The sequence below is a fragment of the Ovis aries genome, chromosome 18 (assembly GCF_016772045.2).
Source record: "Ovis aries strain OAR_USU_Benz2616 breed Rambouillet chromosome 18, ARS-UI_Ramb_v3.0, whole genome shotgun sequence".
NCBI classification, from domain to species: domain Eukaryota; kingdom Metazoa; phylum Chordata; class Mammalia; order Artiodactyla; family Bovidae; genus Ovis; species Ovis aries.
The window spans coordinates 45,649,807-45,670,667 of NC_056071.1; the positions used below are offsets into that span (position 1 = coordinate 45,649,807).

The 20,861-nt window shown below is 37.2% G+C and overlaps 1 protein-coding gene across 1 annotated transcript in view; it reads left to right on the plus strand.

Moving 5' to 3' along the window:
• The window catches only part of TTC6 (tetratricopeptide repeat domain 6), a 244,409-nt gene that overhangs the window by 141,874 nt on the left and 81,674 nt on the right, over positions 1-20,861 (plus strand). The window contains exons 12-17 of the mRNA XM_060401450.1: positions 287-737; positions 1,028-1,157; positions 2,190-2,362; positions 5,985-6,121; positions 16,689-16,858; positions 19,735-19,855. Of these exons, the coding sequence (XP_060257433.1) occupies positions 287-737; positions 1,028-1,157; positions 2,190-2,362; positions 5,985-6,121; positions 16,689-16,858; positions 19,735-19,855 (1,182 nt within the window). The remainder of the gene's footprint in view (positions 1-286; positions 738-1,027; positions 1,158-2,189; positions 2,363-5,984; positions 6,122-16,688; positions 16,859-19,734; positions 19,856-20,861) is intronic.

Sequence of the window (20,861 nt, forward strand, 5' to 3'; positions counted from 1 at the left end):
ATGTGGGAGACCTGGGTTTGATCCCTGGGTCGGGAAGACCCCCTGGAGAAGGAAATGGCAACCCACTCCAGTATTCTTGCCTGGAGAATCCCATGGATGGAGGAGCTTGGTGGGCTACAGTCCATGGGTCGCAAAGAGTCGGACACGACTGAGCAACTTCACTTTCACTTTTCTTTTACATGTAATTTTATTTTGATAACAGAGAAATAGTACTTGTCACTGAGTTGATTTATTGGTTATAAAAATTATATTTCTGTAATTTAAGAATCACCCTTTTGCATACTAGATCACTGTCCCACGGAATCCTTCCTGGACAGAAGAAATATTTGCTCAGAATTCCACAATATGAACGTGTACTTCGGTGTCCCAGTGTACCTTTGGATTTAAATTTTGACAAAAGTGCCCAAATTAAAAGAATTCTAGAACATAATGATCCTCAAACATGGGCTCCTGAGATGGTGTCTCAGTTTAAGCAAAAGAAGACAACCCCGAGAGTTAAAATATCTGTTGACAAAGACTCATTTGAAACAGTGAAACAATCAGCAAAGCTGGACTTGAGTGATTCTTTGACCTGTGGTCTTCCTCTAGCAGTCATTAAACATTATGAGTCCGAAGTGGAGATCTTGACTGAAGAAATAAATAGTAAGAAGAAATATCCTGCATTTTTATACTGTAGGCGTGGAGCTCTTTATAGGAAACTGGGAAAGTTACAGAGTGCCATGAATGATCTACAGGAAGTAAGTTTTATGTAATCGAAATAATAATACTAACAATTTATCCTTATGATTATATATTAACTTTTACTAGAATTTTGAATAATGAACATTTGTATTATGTATATAGGATTAGAAAATTTTGACATTTTCAAATAATTAGCCTTAAAAACACTAGATTTTGTCAGATTCAGAGGCATCATATTATATTATACACATATAAAGCTGTTGAAGTCAGCAATGTTTGAAAGTTTATTTGATAGGCTTTCTTCCCTTAAATCAATTTAAATTGAATTTATACATCTATTTTCTAGGCTATATTCTTGGAGCCATTGTTCCTCAATGCCTATTGGCACCGACATTTCATTTATCTTTTCCAAGACAAAATTAATGAAGCTTTGGATGACTTGAATTTTATAAATAAATACAATAAAAATAATGCAGGTGGGTTGTCTGTGCAGTTATATCTTAACCTAAGCTTTGGTTATTTAGTGATATAAAGATACATAATTTAAGATATATAAGTCTCCACAAATGTTTGTAACTTTCTTAAGTTAAATTTACTCTTGATATTGTAAATATAGGACTCTTTTGTGATCCTGTTGTTTTAAAAAATATTTATCATAGTTTGAAATGTTAATGTCCTTGGTATACATTACAATAAATTGGTTTCTTACTGCTTATTTTGTAAGATAAGCTTACAATTTTTATAGAAATAATTCACAAATTTAGTCTGAATTAGAGTTGTAGTAATTTTGCATGTGTGAGTGCTCAATTGCTCAGTTGTGTCCAATTCTTTGTGACCCCATAGTCTACAGCCCACCAAGCTCCTCTCTCCATAGGGTTCTCTGGGCAAGAATACTGGAGTGGGTTGCCATTTCTTCCTCTAGGGGATGTTCCTGAACCAGCCATCGAACTGGTGTCTCCTGAAACTGCTGCATTGGCAGGCAGATTCTTTACCATTCTTAAGACTTCTAAGATGGATGAAAAATATTCCATGGATAGAATATGATTGGATGAAAAAGATAACTTTGTGTTTATGTACTATTCTCTAATCAAGTTGAATGACTAGGTATGGAACTTTTGAGAAATGAGAAAATGTCATATTCATCTTTGTATCTCCAACACTCACAACATACCACTAAAATATAATGAGCTTAATAAATGTTTTTTTTTTAACTCTGTGCTGATCTCTACTAAAAGTCCATAACTTTTTACTACGAACAAAGAGATTATGAGACATTTTATAAAAAGGTAAAAGGTAATTTTTGTTAATGAAATTGAAAACACTTTTAACATAAATATTTATCCAGTCTGTGAACATGAATTTTGCATTGTTGAACAAAAGAACAAGTATTAAATGACAAAGTAGAATAGAGATACACTTTTCTAAGATTACATTTTTGGAGGGTGAAGGATTAATCTCTTAAAATTTAAGACTGTAACACTAAATTTTACCCTATTAATTTTCTTTAGATGCATATTTTTCAAGAGCAGAAATTTTCAGAGAAAAAAATGAAATTACTTTGGCAATTCTAAATTATACTCAGGCAATCAAGTGCAGGCCCACGGAAGCTGATTTGTACTTCCGGAGGGGTGAGATGTATGAAACAGAAAACAAAATGCTGGCCATTGATGACTTTTCTAAAGTAAGCTGTATTACGTATAATGCAGCCTTTTATATATTTGTATATTTTAGAATATGATATAAAATAATAATTATATAAATACAAATTATCTAATTATATATTTATATATTTTAGAGCATGATATCCTAATTTATAACAAATTGTTGAAATTCTTTCATATGTTATATAGTCAAAATTAATTAATTTTAGATTAGATTCTAGAATATTCATTAGTGGAATTGATATTAACAATACATCAATGATATTTTTGAATGAATGGATTTCCATCAGAGTTGGGTATGGGAGCATTCAGGAAACTTTGATGGAGCATTGACTTTCCAGCTGTCTTCTTTTGGATTATGAAGCAGTGAATAAAGAAACCTTTGCAGGTTCTTTAATAGGTGCTTCTTCTATTCAGTGGAGAAAATAATTTTCCACTTCTTGACACTGAGATCTGGTGATTTTCTCCTGCAGTAAACCTGTCTGCTTTCAAAGACTGCTTACTGGCTTACTCATTCATCCATTCATTCACTCACAAATATTTATTGCCTAAGGCACTGGGTAATAAAATCGATAGGTCTTGGTGAATAAAACAGACATGTTTCATGCTTACATGGAGCCTATAGTATAAAGAACAAATATTAAAGAAATAAATATATATATATAGTAATATATAGTTACTAATTGTGATGAATGCTGTGATGGAAATAAAGATGGTCAGTTCTGTTTAGTTGCTCAATCATGTCTGATTCTTTGCGACCCCATGGACTGCAGCACTCCAGGCTTCCCTGTCCATCAGTAACTCCCAGAGCTTACTCAAACTCATGTTCATTGAGTCAGTGATGCCATCCAAACATCTCATCCTCTGTCATCCCCTTCTCCTTCTGCCCTCAATCTTTCCCAGCATCAGAGTCTTTTCTAATGAGTCAGTTCTTTGCATCAAGTGGCCAAAGAATTGGAGTTTCAGCTTCAGCATCAGTCCTTCCAATGAATATCAGGACTGATTTCCTTTAGGATAGGCTAGTTCAATCTCCTTTGCAGTCTAAGGGACTCTCAAGAGTCTTCTCCAGCAACACAGTTCAAAAGCATCAATTCTTTGATGCTCAGCTTTCTTTATAGTCTAACTCTCACATCCATACATGACTACTGAGAAAACCATAGCTTTGACTAGATAGACCTTTGTTGGCAAAGTAGTGTCTCTGCTTTTTAACATGCTGTCTAGGTTGATCATAGCTTTCTTCCAAGGAGCAAGTGTCGTTTAATTTCATGGCTACAGTCACCATCTGCAGTGATTTTGGAGCCCCCAAAATTAAAGTCTGTCACTGTTTCCATTGCTTCCCCATCTATTTGCCATGAAGTGATGGGACCAGATGCCATGATCTGAGTTCTGGATGTTGAGTTTTAAGCCAACTTTTTCACTTTCCTCTTTCACTTTCATCAAGAGACTCTTTAGTTCTTCACTTTCTGCCATAAGGGTGATGTCATCTGCATATCTGAGGTTATTGATATTTCTCCCAGCAATCTTGATTCCAGCTTGTGCTTCCTCCAGCCCAGTGTTTCTCATGATGTACTCTGCATATAAGTTAAATAAGCAGGGTGGCAATATACAGCCTTGACGTACTTGTTTCCCGATTTGGAACCAGTCTGTTGTTCCATGTTCAGTTCTAACTGTTGCTTCTTGACTTGCATACAGATTTCTCAGGAGGCAGGTAAGGTGGTCTGGTATTCCCATCTCTTGAAGAATTTTCCACAGTTCATTGTGATCCATACAGTCAAAGGCTTTGGCATAGTCAATAAAGCAGAAATAGGTGTTTTTCTGGAACTCTCTTGCTTTTTCTATGATACAGTGGATGTTGGCAATTTGATCTCTGGTTCCTCTTGGCTTTTCTAAATCCAGGTTGAACATCTGGAAGTTTACAGTTCACATACTGTTGAAGCTTGGCTTGGAGAATTTTGAGCATTACTTTGCTAGCATGTGAAATAGTGCAATTGTGCGGTAGTTTGAGCATTCTTTGGCATTGCCTTTCTTTGGGATTGGAATGAAGACTGACCTTTTCCAGTCCTGTGGCCACTGCTGAGTTTTCCAAAGTTTGTGGCATATTGAGTGCAGCACTTTCAAAACATCATCTTTTAGGATTTGAAATAGCTCTACTGGAATTCCATCACCTCCACTAGCTTTGTTCATAGGGATGCTTCCTAAGGCCCACTTGACTTCCCATTCCAGAATGTCTGGCTCTAGGTGAGTGATCACACCATCGTGCTTATCTGGGCCGTGAAGATATTTTTTGCACAGTTCTTCTGTGTATTCTTGCCGCCTCGTCTTAATATCTTTTACTTCTGTTAGGTTCATACCATTTCTGTCCTTTATTGAGCCCATCTTTGCATGAAATGTCCCCAAGGTATCTCTGATTTTCTTGAAGAAACCTCTAGTCCTTCCCATTCTATTGTTTTCCTCTTTCTTTGCATTGATCACTGAGGAAGGCTTTCTTATCTCTCCTTGTTATTCTTTGGAACTCTGCATTCAAATGGGTCTATCTTCCCTCTTTTCCTTTCCCTTTAGCAAATGAAATATTTATTGATGATAGGGGGCAATTTATATTTGACTGGGAGATATCAGAGAACCCCTTGAGGGAGTGAATTTTTGCTAGCCTATGTTCTGAGTCTATAGTCAGGCAGATATTCCACTGATTGCAGCAGAATTGTAACCTTGAACTTCTGAGTTTTAATTCTAAATTCTGCTTCTTAGTACAATTTAGAAGTTATTTGAACAGTTTAACTTTTCATTTTCCCAACTACTCTGTTTCTTAATTTATAATGGTTAGCCACACACTTGACATTCTTTTGCTTCAAGAGAATATTGTTATAACTTGGTAACTTCTTGAATAGAAGTGAACACAAGTCTCTTTTGAAGATATTAAAGTTGTTAAAATATCTTTTCTGATCATTTCCTTTATCTAGCACTGATATTAATAGTTTAAAAATTGGCTAATGCAGCAGCTTGAGGTCAACCATCAAAATCTTTAGTGTGTTTTTTCCTCTTTTAAAAATACTTCATAATTGCTGTGCTTCTATTTCCCCTCTACTATCAACAGGCAAGGAACTTTACAACTGAGTTTACAATGATTTAGTCTGTTTATTGTCTTCTTTGTCAGTGTGAAATGAATGAGCGATGCCATTACCAATTCATTTCTTTTCTCCATTTTAGGGGCTAACTTAACCCATATTTGATTTCATTGAATCAGCCTTAATGTAGTCTACTATGTGTCACCTTAAATTGGAATAAAATGCTATGATAGATACAATATAATCCAATCCTACTCTAGTTGAATAATTACTTATGAGGTTTTATTAATAAAAACTTTGGCGGGAAGAAACCTTGGCTTCTTATATGTGCTCGATTTGGTTTTTGTTTTTAATAAAACCTCCCCTTTCTAGAATTTGATGACAAATGGATTTCCTTAAAGGCATGGTCTTTACATGCAGATCTGAAACTTTTGGCATCTTAGTTTGTTTTTATGTAATCTGAAGTTAAAAACAGGGTTGTAGTTATTTAATTTCCTGTGGGATTGTATACTTTTCTTGCTTATTTTTTTCATAATATGATATGTTTTTGTGACTTCCCTCCTCCCCCTGCCGCATGTAGTGTATCTTTTATGATCCCAAAAGAACAGACGCATTATTTAAACGTGGGATGTTCTACTATGAAAATGAAAACTGGATTGCAGCTGAACAAGATTTTACAGCCTTGTTAAAAATAGATCCCCAAAATTCTCAAGCAAGGTAAGAGTTATTTTAGATACAGTTTTTGAAAAAAAAAATTGAAATATGCTCTCAGGAAAGAAAATTGCTTGAAAAACATCAGACAGCCCTTTAAAATAGTGAATCTATTTTTAGAGCTACTAGTGTATGAAGCTCTTTACCTATACCCTAAGAGTAGTGAGCGTTTCAACCTGAAAGGCATAAAAGTGATAATTTAGAGTTGTTTCATTTGCATTTTCTAAAGACGAGTTACATTATCGATTTTTAAAAATATTGACCTGTATTTTGTTTCTTTGGATTTCTTTTCATATCTGTATTTATTCAGTGCAGAGAACTGTTGACATAGATTTTCATTCTTTCTGGTTGTAACTTGGATATTAAACTTTGTTCATCCAACCTTATTGTGCATAATTCGTTTCCATTTTGTTGTTTTTCTTTTAATCAAAATTTAGTTTTGAGGAGGCTTACAATGTTTATATAGTCATACCTATTTGTCGTCTATTAGCATTGTTATCAGAGAAGGCAGTGGCACCCCACTCCAGTACTCTTGCCTGGAAAATCCCATGGATGGAGGAGCCTGGTGGGCTGCAGTCCGTGGGGTCGTGAAGAGTCAAACACGACTGAGCGATTTCGCTTTCACTTTTCACTTTCATGCGTTGGAGAAGGAAATGGCAACCCACTCCAGTGTTCTTGCCTGGAGAACCCCAGGGACGGGGGAGCCTGGTGGGCTGCGGTCTATGGGGTCGGACAGAGTCAGACACGACTGAAGTGACTTAACAGCAGCAGCAGCATTGTTATAGTAAAATAAAGTATGCATTCAAAAAGATGCAAAGTATAAAGACATCACAATGTAAATGCTTATATAACCACCACCAGCTCAAGAAACATTTCTAGCACACTTCCTTGTGCCTTTGCCTCTCTGAGAAGGTAACCAGTGTCCTGACTTAACATTTCTTTATAGTTTCAACACACAAGCATGTGTCCCTAAACATTCTTAGTTTAGTTTTTCTGTTTCCTTGAACTTTATATAAATAAAATTGTAAGATAGTGTTCTTTCATCTCTAGATTATTTCATTGAATGTTATGTATTAGTACATGTGGCTCCAGTTTGTTCATTTTAATTTTTGTATAGTATTCAGTGACATGAATATATTACAGTTTATCCATTCTACTGATGAATTCAAATATGGTTTCATTCGCCATTATTGTACATGACACACATATATGCACATCTATTGGGTAAATGGGGAAACAGTGGAAACAGTGTCAGACTTTATTTTGGGGGGCTCCAAAATCACTGCAGATGGTGATTGCAGCCATGAAATTAAAAGACGCTTACTCCTTGGAAGAAGTTATGAGCAACCTAGATAGCATATTCAAAAGCAGAGACATTACTTTGCCAACTAAGGTCTGTCTAGTCAAGGCTATGGTTTTCCCAGTAGTCATGTATGGATGTGAGAGTTGGACTGTGAAAAAGGCTGAGCGCTGAAGAATTGATGCTTTTGAACTGTGGTGTTGGAGAAGACTCTTGAGAGTCCCTTGGACTGCAAGGGGATCCAACCAGTCCATTCTGAAGGAGATCAACCCTGGGATTTCTTTGGGAGGAATGATGCTAAAGCTGAAACTCCAGTACTTTGGCCACCTCATGGGAAGAGTTGACTCATTGGAAAAGACTTTGATGCTGGGAGGGATTGGAGGCAGGAGGAAAAGGGGACGAATGGCTGGATGGCATCACTGACTCGATGGATGCGAGTCTGATTGAACTCCGGGAGTTGGTGATAGACAGGGAGGCCTGGCATGCTGCGATTCATGGGGTCGCAAAGAGTCGGACACGACTGAGCGACTGAACTGAACTGAACTGATTGGGTATACAAGTAGGAGTGGATACCTGCATTCCTATGCCTAATTCATAGGATATGCAATTGTTCAGCTGTAGCACCAAACTAATTTTGCAAACTGGTTGTACTCCCAGTAGTTGTGGAGGCTCCACGCCAGCACTGGGTACTTTCAAATTTTAGCCATCCTAGTGGGTATGAAGTATTATCTTATTTAGTTTGAATTTTCATTTTCTTCATTACTAATGTTTACTAACCATTTGGATTTTCTTTTTCTTGTCATCCATAGCTTTTGTGTTGTTGGTCTTTTTTCTTTATTAATTTGTATGAATGAAAACATATTCTTGATATGAGCCCTTTGGTTATATTTATAGCAATTATTTTTTTCTGGCTCTGGATTGTCATTGCCCTCCTTAAATACTGTCTTTTGGTAAACAGTTTTTAAATGTAATACAATATGATCTGACTGAATAACATGTTTTCCTTTAAGGTTAGTGCTTTATCTGTATTAGAAGTTTTTCCTACTTTTATGTCATGTAGATATTCTCCTGTCTGATCTTCTAGAAAGTTTATTATTTTACCTTTAAAGTTAGATTTACAGTATACCTAGAATCAATTTTTGTATATGCTGTGAAGCAGAGAACAAATTTCATTCTTTTCTGTATGCATATTCAATTTTCCCAGCAACATTTAATAAAATGCCTGTCACTTTCCCATTGCTCTATAGTGTTAGCTTTGTAGGAAATGAAGATCCAGGTATGGTGGATCTCTTTCTTAGTCCTTTTTTCTATTTTGAGTTTTTTTTTTTTTTTTATATGGACCACTTTTAAAGGTTTATTGAATTTGTTACAGTGTTGCTTCTGTTTTTTTATATTTTGAGTTTTTGGCCACAAGGCATGAGGGATCTTAGCTCCCCGACCAGGAATTGAACCACCACCCCCTACATTGGAAGGTGAAGTCTTAACCATGGGATTGCTAGGGAAGTCCCTAGTTTGGGGGTTTAAAAAAAAATCTACCTTTGTACCAATACTATTCTGTCTTAAATACTGTGGTTTCATAGTAAGTCATGAAATCCAGTAGAACAGTTCTTTTGATCTTTTAAAATTGTCAGAGCTTCCCTTGGCTAGTTTGCATTTCCAAACCCATTGAATGGGGTTAAACTATATGAAGGTCTTCCCTTATAGCTCAGCTGGTAAAGAATCTGCCTGCAATACAGGAGACCCTGGGTCAATTCCTGGGTTGGGAAGTTCCCCTGGAGAAGGACAGACTATTCTTGGACTTCCCTGGTGGCTCAGATGTTACAGAATTCGCCTGTAATGCAGGAGACCTGGGTTTGATCCCTGGGTTGGGAAGATCCCCTGGAGGAGGGCATGGCAACCCACTTCAGTATTCTTGCCTGGAGAATCCCCATGCACAGAGGAGCCTGGTGTGGGCTACAGTCCATGAGGTTGCAAAGAATCAGACATGACTGACTGACTAAGCAGGCATGCAAACTATGTGAAAATTGACTTCGTTATTGATTAGAATAGTAAAGTTTCACAGTTTTGTATGGTTTAAGTTAGCAGAATCAGCATGTTAACTTCCGTGGTAATTCATTTGTATTTCAATTGGGGTTGCAATGAATTTATAGAGCAGCAGGGGAAAATCTGACATCCTAACAATATTAAATCTTTTCATGTATGCCTATGATAAATATTTTTATGTCTTCATTCCCTTTGCTCAATAATATTTCATAATTTCTGTAAAGAAGCCTTATGTATATCTTTTTCTTTATTCCTATATATTCAATATTGCTTAGTTTTATTTTAGATACTACTTTAGTATAATTTTATTATAGACTTTTTGTTGCTGGTATATAGAAATGTAGTTGATAGATGTATATTGACCTTGCAATATAACAATCTAGCTAAACTTAAAAAAATATATTTTAAAAACTTACTTCTATTTAACGGGAGTATAATTGCTCTACAATGTTGTGTTGGTTTCTGCCATACATGAACATGAATCAACCATAGGTATACATATAACCTCTCTCTCTTGAACCTCCCTCCCACCTCCCACCCCATCCTACCCCTCTAGGTTGTCACATTGGATTTGAGCTCCCTGCCTCATGCAGTACAGCAAATTCCCATTGGCTGTCTATTTTTTTGCATCTTTCCATACATAGAAAAGTGCTAAATTCCTTAACTTAAGATATCTGGTTTTCCTTTAATTTATAATAATCTTTTAACATTAAGACCACCTGCTCTTTGTTGCAAAACTTCTATATAAACTTCTCCCAACCCCTCGCCTCCTCAGAGCACTTCTCTTAAGGTTACTTGAGCTTGAATAAACCTTGAAGTCCTAAAAAATCCTACTGAATAAAACATAACTGTCAACTTATATGTTGTGAACATTTTTTAAGTCAACAATACCTCTATGTGTTGAGATATCCTCCTAGTTTCTTTTAGTTCTTTATTTATAGTTTCTTTTAGCTATTTGAACATATTTAAGATAGTTGAGCATTACTTTACTAGCATGTGAGATGAGTACAATTGTGCGGTAGTTTGAGCATTCTTTGGCATTACCTTTCGTTGGGATTGGAAGGAAAACTGACCTTTTCCAGTTCTGTGGCCACTGCTGCTGAGTTTCCCAAATTTGCTGACATATTGGGTGTAGCACTTTGACAGCATCATCTTTCAGTATTTGAAATAGCTCAACTGGAATTCCATCACCTCCACTAGCTTTGTTTGTAGTGATGCTTCCTAGGCCCACTTGACTTGACATTCTAGGATGTCTGGCTCTAGGTGAGTGATCACACCATTGTGATTATCTGCGTTGTGAAGATCTTTTTTGTACTGTTCTTCTGTGTATTCTTGCCACCTCTTCTTAGTATCTTCTGCTTCTGTTAGGTTCATACCATTTCTGTTCTTTATTGATCCCATCTTTGCATGAAATGTTCCCTTCTATCTCTAAGTTTCTTGAAGAGATCTCTAGTCTTTCCTGTTCTATTATTTTCCTCTATTTCTTTGCATTGCTCACTGAAGAAGGCTTTCTACTCTCTCCTTGCTATTCTTTGGAACTCTGCATTCAAATGGGTATATCTTTCCTTTTCTCCTTTGCTTTTCGCTTCTCTTCTCTTCACAGCTATTTGTAAGCCCTCCTCAGACAGCCATTTTGCTTTTTTGCATTTCTTTTCCATGGGGATGGTCTTGATCCCTGTCTCCTGTACAGTGTCATGAACCTCCATTCATAATTCATCAGGCATTCTGTCTATCAGATCTAGTCCCTTAAATCTATTTCTCACTTCCACTGTATAATCATAAGGGATTTGATTTAGGTCATACCTGAATGATCTAGTGGTTTCCCCTACTTTCTTCAACTGAAGTCTGAATTTGGCAATAAGGAGTTCATGATCTGAGCCACAGTCAGCTCCCAGTCTTGTTTTTGCTGACTATATAGAACTTCTCCATCTTTGGCTGCAAAGAATATAATCAGTCTGATGTCAGTGTTTACCATCTGGTTATGTCCATGTGTAGAGTCTTCTCTTGTGTTGTTGGAAGAAGGTGTTTGCTATGACGAGTGCGTTCTCTTGGCAAAACTCTATTAATCTTTGACCTACTTCATTCTGTACTCCAAGGCCAAATTTACCTGTTACTCCAGGTATTTCTTGACTTCCTACTTTTGCATTCCCATCTCCTATAATGAAAAGGACATCTTTTTTGGGTGTTAGTTCTAAAAGGTCTTGGAGATCTTCATAGAACTATTCAACATCAGGTTCTTCAGTGTTACTGGTTGGGGCATAGACTTGGATTACTGTGATATTGAATGGTTTGCCTTGGAAATGAATAGAGATCATTCTATCATTTTTGAGATTGCATCCAAGTACTGCGTTTCAGATTTTTTGTTGACTATGGTGGCTACTCCAATTCTGCTAAGGAATTCCTGCCCACAGTAGTAGATATAATGGTCATCTGAGGTCAAGTCACCCATTCCAGTCCATCTTAGTTTGCTGATTCCGAGAATGTCGATGTTCACTTTTGCCATCTCTTGTTTGACCACTTCCAATTTCCCTTGATTCATGGAACTAACGTTCCAGGTTCCTATGCAATATTGCTCTTTACAGCATCGGACCTTTCTTCTATCACCAGTCATATCCACAACTGGGTGTTGTTTTTGCTTTGGCTCCATCCCTTCATTCTTTCTGGAGTTATGTCTCCACTGATCTCCAGTAGCATACTGGGCACCTACCGACCTGGGGAGTTCATCTTTCAGTGTGCTATCTTTCTGCCTTCTCATACTGTTCATGGGGTTCTCAAAGCAAGAATATGGAAGTGGTTTGCCATTCCCTTCTCCAGTGGCCCACATTCTGTCAGACCTCTCCACCATGACCTGTCTGTCTTGGGTGGCCCCACATGGCATGGCTTAGTTTCATTGAGTTAGACAAGCTGTGGTCCATGTGATCAGACTGGCTAGCTGTCTGTGATTGTGGTTTCAGTCTGTCTGCCCTCTGATGCCCGCTCTCAGTGCCTACTGTCTTACTTGGGTTTCTCTTACCTTGGACGTGGGGTATCTCTTCACAGCTGCTCCAGCAAAGCACAGCCACTGCATGCTAGTAAAGTAATGCTCAAAATTTTCCAAGTTGGGCTTTGGCAGTATGTGAACCATGAACTTCCAGATGTTTAGAAAAGGCAGAGGAACCAGAGATCAAATTGCCAACATCCTCTGGATCATCAAAAAAGCAAGAGGGTTTCAGAAAAACATCTATTTATGCTTTATTGACTATGCCAAACCCTTTGACTGTGTGAATCACAATAAACTGTGGAAAATTCTGAAAGAGATGGGAATACCAGACCACCTGACCTGCCTCTTGAGAAACCTGGATTCAGGTCTGGAAGCAACATTTAGAACTAGACATGGAACAACAGACTGGTTCCAGATAGGAAAAGGAGTACATCAAGGCTGTATATTGTCACCATGCTTATTTAACTTATGTGCAGAGAACATCATGAGAAATGCTGGGCTGGATGATGCACAAGCTGGAATCAAGATTGCTGGGAGAAATATCAATAACCTCAGATATGCAGATAACACCACCCTTATGGCAGAAAGTGAAGAAGAACTAACGAGCCTCTTGAAAGAGGAGAGTGAAAAAGTTGGCTTAAAGCTCAACATTCAGAAAGCTAAGATCATGGCATCTGGTCCCATCACTTCATGGCAAATAGATGAGGAAACAGTGGAAACAGTGGCTGACTTTATTTCTTTGGGCTCCAGAATCAGTGCAGATGGTGATTGCAGCCATAAAATTAAAAGATGCTTACTCCTTGGAAGGAAAGTTATGACCAACCTAGATAGCATATTGAAAAGTAGAGACATTACTTTGCCAACAAAGGCCTGTCTAGTCAAGGCTATGGTTTTTCCAGTAGTCATGTATCGATGTGAGAGTTGGACTATACAGAGGGCTGAGTGCAGAAGAATTGATGCTTTTTAACTGAGGTATTGGAGAAGACTCCTTTGAGAGTCCCTTGGACTGCAAGGAGACCCAACCAGTCCGTCCGAAAGGAAATCAGTCCTGGGTGTTCATTGGAAGGACTGATGTTGAAACTCCAATACTTTGGCCACCTGATACAAAGAGCTGACTCATTTGAAAAGACCCTGATGTTGGGAAGGATTGAAGGCAGGAGGAGAAGGGACAACAGAGGATGAGATGGTTAGATGGCATCACCGACTCAATGGACATGAGTTTGGGTAAACTCTGGGAGTTGGTGATGGACAGGGAGGCCTGGTGTCCTGTGGTTCATGGGGTCTCAAAGAGTTGGAAACGACTGAGCGACTAAAGTGATTGACTGACTAAGATAGTTGAATATAGGTCTGTCTGATGTCTGGATGCCCTCAGGGATGATTTCTATTAATTTCTTTTATACTGTGAATGGGTCATATTTTTATTTGCATTGCTTGTAATTTTTTGTTGAAAAGTAGTCACTTTGAATATTATGATATAGCACTTCAGGATATCATTTTCATCCACTCAACTTTCAGGGTTTGTTGTTGCTGCTTCTTGTCATTCATGTGGTTTGTTTAGTGACTTTTCTGAACGGATTTTTTAAAATGTGTCTTCTTTGTTATGTGTGGGTACTTAGGTCTCTTTTCTGTTAGCTTGATTGTTAGCTGTGATTTGACTGAGACTTTCTTAATCTCCTGGAAGAAACCAACCAATCAAACAAAAGAAGTCTCTCAATCTTAGCAGATTGGCTCTGATGAGGCCCTCTTTCAGTGCTTGTCCAGATGACTTCAATGACTGAGCTTTTGTGTCCTACTTGCACAGAGCCTGAGTTAATCAGAGGTGAGAGCTTAGGTCTTTTCTGTGCATGCTTCCAGCCTTGGGTTTTCATGTGGCTTTTAGATTTTCTGCAATATGTAGAAACTTTCTAAAGGCCTCACCCCTCTGGTATCTCCTTTTCCAGCTTCTTTCATCCCAGAGTTTTTGGTTAGTTTGTTGCTTGTCCGGACTGTTATCCCTTGCCTCAAGTGGCAGCTGCTGATACATTTGCCTTTAAGTGCTTTTGATAAATACCTTCCAGGAAGTCACATCAGCCCTGAGAAAGCTCTAAGGCAGTCAAAACAGAGGGAAACATTTGAGCCAGTCTTTCAGTGATCCATCCAGGAGACAGGTCAAAATACACAGCTACAGTTCTTTGAGAATAAGATTTGTGTTGTTCCCTCCGGTACTAGTAACCTGCACCAGGAAGGCAGGTGGTTGTCTTGAAGGCCACCATGGGCCTGGGAAATTGGGGAGGGAAATACAGGGTGAGTTAGAACACCACAGAGCACCCTTACCAAAATTCGGCAGTTTGTCCTCCTTTATTAAGCATTTCCCTGGTTGTTCCGTTTTTAAATAGATTTCAGAGTTCCAAAAAATTGATTCTGACAGTTTTTGCCATCTTATTCATTGCTTTTGTGGAAAAGTGGAGTTTTAGAGTTCTTATTCTACCTGTTTTGGTCTACTCCAGTCTCCCAACTCTTTTTATCATTGTATCAACTTTAACCTTATTGTAACATTAGTGATAAAATAGTCTTTATTCCTTGAAATTAATGAAAGTGACTTTGGCTTTTGCCAACAAACATTGCAGTTTTAATTTTTAAGCCATTTATTCTTTATTTTTAGGGAATATCTTTTTTTTCTGTTTAAATTTTTTCCTATGATCTATTTATACGAGTTTCATGGTAATAAGCCTTCTAATTTTGAAACCTCTTGGCCGTCATATATTTTTATACTGAATGTTATTAAACTATACTGAATTTGTCTTTTAAATTTTTAAAATTTTCATCTATATTCATAGTAAAATTGTTTACTGATTTCATATAGTCAGATTTTGATTTCAGGAACTGGCTACTTTCTCAAAATGAATTAAGTCTTTTACCTTTTTCTTTTCTTAGAAATACGTCCTTTAGGATAGGATAATTTTTGTTCTTTGAAAGTTTGAAATAATTTAATTATAAAACTATCCCACCTTGCAGCCATTTGAAGGGAGGGCAAACTTTTTTGAAGCTCTTTAAAAATTCTTCCCTAGTTATTGTTATATTCTGTTTGTCTGCTTCTTGACTTGAAGGAGATTACTTACAGAAAGGACTTCCCTTTTGGCTCACTGGTAAAGAATCTGCCTGCAGTGCAAGAGATGCAAGAGATGCAGGTTCAGTCCCTGGGTGGGGAAGATCCCCTTGATCTTTATTATCTGATGATCAAATCTTAGCACTCTAGAGACAGGAATGGGATAAAATAGTAACCTAGGTGAGATCTGATGAGAATCTTCAGTATTGAGGCAGTGGAAATGAAAGAAGCAACAGATGCGAATGTCAGTATTTTTGAAGAATTGATATAACTTAATTCTTCAAACACATTGTAGATGACGTCCTACAAAAAATATTACTAAAGATTTATTCTGTAAGATTTTAAGTTCAGAATCATATGTAGACTTAAAAGTTAATTAATATTCTTTAACAAATAGAAATTATTAAAAATAAATGTAAGATTTTATGTTTATTACAAGGTACATAAGACATTTTTTATGTGTGGGGTAAAAAATATTTTGCTCCAGTATAAAATATCCTGAGTCTTGGTGCTTTTGAAAGGCCTCTGTTACTGGCTGCCCTCTTTATTTCAAATTATCATTATTTTCCTATTATAACCTTCTTGAGCATCTCTTTCCCTCCCCCTGGGTTTAATGTCTTCAGAGCAGGCAGCCTAGTAGCTTATTCTTCCGGTTTTTCCTTAATTGCCTTTTTTATTTTATTTATAAAAGCTGATTTGCTTTACATTATTCATTGATTGAAGATGAGATTTTCAGCGTTGATTGAGGTCAATGAAAATTTAGGAACTGAAGTCAGAAATTAATGGAGAAAGAATTCAACTCATGAAACTGATACAATATCTTTAATGCGTGTAGATAGAGAAATCTCCCATTTATTTGGGTGTACCTTCGGTGTTTCATTTATTTTTATTGACACACCTCTCTGATAGATACAAGAAATATAATAAATTCATAAGCATACAATTAATATATAACATTATTAATATTAGCGTTTTATTATATATATTTATTTATAAAAAGTTTGTATCTCTTTTGCTGTTAACATTTTGATTAAACTTTCCTGAGAAGCAAAGGGAAATAACCACCAATTGTTATTCAAATATAAAATTAGTTGTATAGGTTTGCCAAAAAGAGAAAATTTATATTTTTCTGTACATGTTAAAATGAATTTTTCTCTTTTTCTAGGATGTACCGAGGGAGAGCATATTTTAAACGAAACTTCTATAAGCAAGCAGTTCAAGATCTTTCTATTGCAGTTCACTTAGATCCTAATAACTGGTTAGCATTGTATTATAGAGCCTGCTTATTTAGGAAGAGTAACCCTCTTAGAGCGCTACAGGATTATAGTGTTTCAGGTACTTCACCTTCAATGGCACATATATGGGGATTTAATCTGAGGTTCAGCAGCTCACTTTCATGGAGTGGGATACTAATGTGGGATGACTAATGTAATATGTGTATTATTGTATGGTTATATATATATATACACACACTAATGTATATTTATATAGCACCTGTGTTTGTTTATATTTGTAAGCTATAATAGTTTAGCTTAAAGTGTTTCTAATATTCCCTTTTAGTGTGTGTGGTTGTGTGTGTGTTTACGTGTGTATAACAGGGACAAAGAGAGAATACCATATCAAAGAAATCTCTTTCTATATATGAACTTCTGAGGCTATTTCTGGAAATCTAGGCCTATTTCCTAGTCATCTTGCTAAAATGATAGTAAATTTTCCTGGTGGGATGAGTTCCCACTCCATAGGCCCAGCCGATGGATTAGTCAAATTCGGAGTTTTGTAACCCTTAAACTGAAAATGGGAATCCTCGGTAAGAGGATGCCAACAGCAAAAGTGGCCGTTTCCACCTCACTCTGTACCAGTACATTCTTGGTCCACAAGTATGTTCAGCACAATTCTGTACAGAGAATAAGTGCTCAGTAAACAGTGTCCAGTTGTTTCCAGCCAGGGTTCAACCCTCCAGACATGGCTGTGTTAACCTGGGTGCAAAGTGTTAGAATCCCGACATCCTTGATGAGGCAGAATCTAGAGCTTAAGGAAACCCCTAGACCCTTAGGAAGAGAATAGACAGCTGTTCGGGGAAGTCAATAATAGATGATCATTTATTGCTGTCTCTAAGTCCATCTGACTTCTGAAGTCACCCTTCCCATGAATATGCAAATAAAATAACTCAGAGCCCACCCTATGTGCCGAGAGGAGTCTAGTGTCCTCCCTTCTATGGCCAGCGATTCCTGGAACTGAGGATTCTTGTTCATTTCTCTTGTAATCTTTGTATCTAACTACTCCTCTCTGATTGATTCTCCCTTTTGGTTCACCAGTTCACTTCTTATGGTTACCATCTATTACTGAATGTTTTAGGGGTCGTTAGATAAAGTTAGCACAGATAATTTAAAATTGAAGGTTAAACACCTTTATTTCTGAAGGTTCATCTTTTATTAGTCTCTTTGTCAGCCCTGTACATCTGCCATCTGGCCAAACCCCTTTCTTCCTGTTCTTCCTAAAAGCCGCTTTCTCATATTTCGCTCTTCTCCATGTCTTGGGTTCCTCATCCCCTCTTTTCTAGGCTATCACGATAATATAAATCCTTGTCAGTTGATTATTCAGAGCTGACCAACTTTATTTTGGCCTCAGTCCTTTCCTATAGGTTAGCCTAAGAAGTTTTATCTTTCATTAAATGGACCCTCAAGATATTTCTCTAAGCTAATAATAATATCTAACATTCATTAGACATTTCACAACTTTCCAGGTACTATTCTAAATGCTATATAGAGAGGGTCTCAATTACTCTTCAGAATAATGCTATGCGGTAGGTACTATTATCATCTCCATTTTACTGATGAGAAAACCGATGCACAGAGGGGTTAAATAATTCTAATACATTTTTTTTTGCCCTAAAGAGAATGTTTCTGTTTTTCAGAGTAACCACCCAAATTGCAGCTAACTTTCTCCTTGTTAGACAGTCATACTGTAAACTGAGCAGTCAAATGACCTTCAAGTGATTACTTAATCTGTGTGATCATTGCTTATGCTCGGTATACTTCCCAGAATATAGTACTGTGATTTTTTTGTGTCCCAGACTGTGAACATTATATATCCTTTTTTTTTTTTTTGAAAACTTTCCCTTTTTAGCTAGAATGTGCTCGAGAAACTTGGAAGATGTAGATCATATGTTGTGTAAATCTCATCTAATTCACTGCATAGGTTTGAAAGCTGAGGGGGAAACGTGAGATGACCTCTAGACTGACTGGTTATTGTTCAGTCGCTAAATTGTGTCTGATTCTTTGCGATCCCATGGACTGCAGCACACCAGACTTCCCTGTCCGTCAGTGTCTTCTGGAGTTTCTTCAGACTGCTGCCCATTGAGTTGGTGATGCCATCCAACCACCACCTCATTCTCTGTGACCCTCTTCTCTTCTGCCTTCAGTCTTTCCCAGCCTCAAGGTCTTTTCCAGTGACTTGTCTCTTCGCATCAGGTGGCCAAAGTATTAGAGCTTCAGCTTCAGCATCAGTCCTTCCAATGAATATTCAGGGTTGATTTCCTTTAGGATTGACTAACTACACTGGTCACTGATGAGGCCCACACACCCGGAGTCCTGAGAGGAGGTTTTGTGCCCTATGCTTCTGTTATTTGGGACATGCATAGTCAACTTGCCTGCCTTGACTCCAAGGTCTGTATGCACTGGAGTGGTCTCTTTGAGCTGCCCTTCCTGGTTTATGTGTATAAATAAGCCTGGCCTCTGCTGTCTGTTCCAGTCTGGGCTTGTACCTGTTGTTTGGCCAGTAATGATGCTTTCCTGTATACCTGATAATAACAGACCATCAAGGGTAATGGCACCTTTCTGACTGCAGTTCACTGAAGTGAATCAGAGGTTAGATTCTAGGCCCATCTTTGACATTGGTTTGCATGTGGACCTTAATGTATGTGGGCAATGTGGACCTTAATCTTTTCATTTGTAGATTACCTGGATTACCACCAGGATGTCTTCCAGCTCTAATGAATTTGTGAACCAGGATAATCACATTGTTATTTATAAACAAATATACTCTTATATGTGAATACTTTTTTTACTCACTAAGGAATTACACCCATAGATATGTTTTATTTTATGTAATGTTAAAAAATAAGAATAATCTGTAGGAGGGAGTATAGGGTAAAATATAACTCAGATATGTTTGCTCACAACCTGAATAAGATATATACCTTTATTTTTAAGCTCTCATAAATGATGGCTATGAGAATCTTAGTTGTTTCCTACATCGGGGCATACTCTATGCAGATCTGAAACTTTGGCTACTAGCAATTTGTGACTTTGAAGCCGTTATTTCTCTAGAAAGGTATGTTTTCTTTTTCATTCTTACTGATTTCACTTTTGTATAAAATTAAGAAAATACCAAAAATGCAAGAAAAAGCTTTCTCCCCTCATCATTAGTAACTTTGTAAAAATGAGACAAATATAAAGTCACCCTAGAATTATACTACTACTTCCAAAAATAAGATTACTTCCAAAATAAGGACTGTTCTCAACATCTGTTTGCCTCAGCTGCTTCTGCAAATTTTAGGGGTTGAATGGGTTTGAGGGGAGTTTATATTCATGGACAAAAAAATCAACCAGTAATTAAGAGCAGTTTGGGGATAACCAGGTTAGAACTTTTCGAAGTTAAGTTCATGGAAAATTATCATCTATTTCTAAAATAATGGCAAAATATTCTGCTTGGTATATCATTACAATGTATAATATATGACTCAATGGAAGGAAATCCTCTGTTTAGAACTTCTGACTGCATTTTGTTTAGTAATGCAAAAGAAAAAAGCAAATACCATTAGAATATAGGTTCAGGAAGAAACAGACCAAAGGTTATATACACTAGTAAGAAAACCAGACTGTAAAAACAGGATTTAATTAAATAATTCCCCTTCTTTCCAAAGAAGCATTCGTTAAAATGGAAGTTGTCAGAAAGGTAACAAATTATGCCATTTTCGTGCTATCCGACAGACTGCTTACTTTGCTTCTTTGGGGTAAACACGCAACTTGACCTAGGAAGGTCATGGAGCATGGCTCCATAGTGGCCGCAGTGGTTTTCTTTGGGATATTTTTGAGTCAGGAGGAGAAAGAAGTGAGTTTCAGTTGCAGAAAGCCAGAAAGTGGGCAGTAGGCAAAGGGTCAGGACTTCTACAAAGTTGGGCTAAAGATGTGTAGTTTCTTCATTTTGAAATAGAGGCATGGAACACAATTTCTAAAGTTCTACGTTGAAAATTGTTTGATTCTAAGAGAGAAAAACAGTATTTATTTGATATAGAAAAGCAGCTGGGTTAATAACTCTGTGGAGAGGATTTTTAACC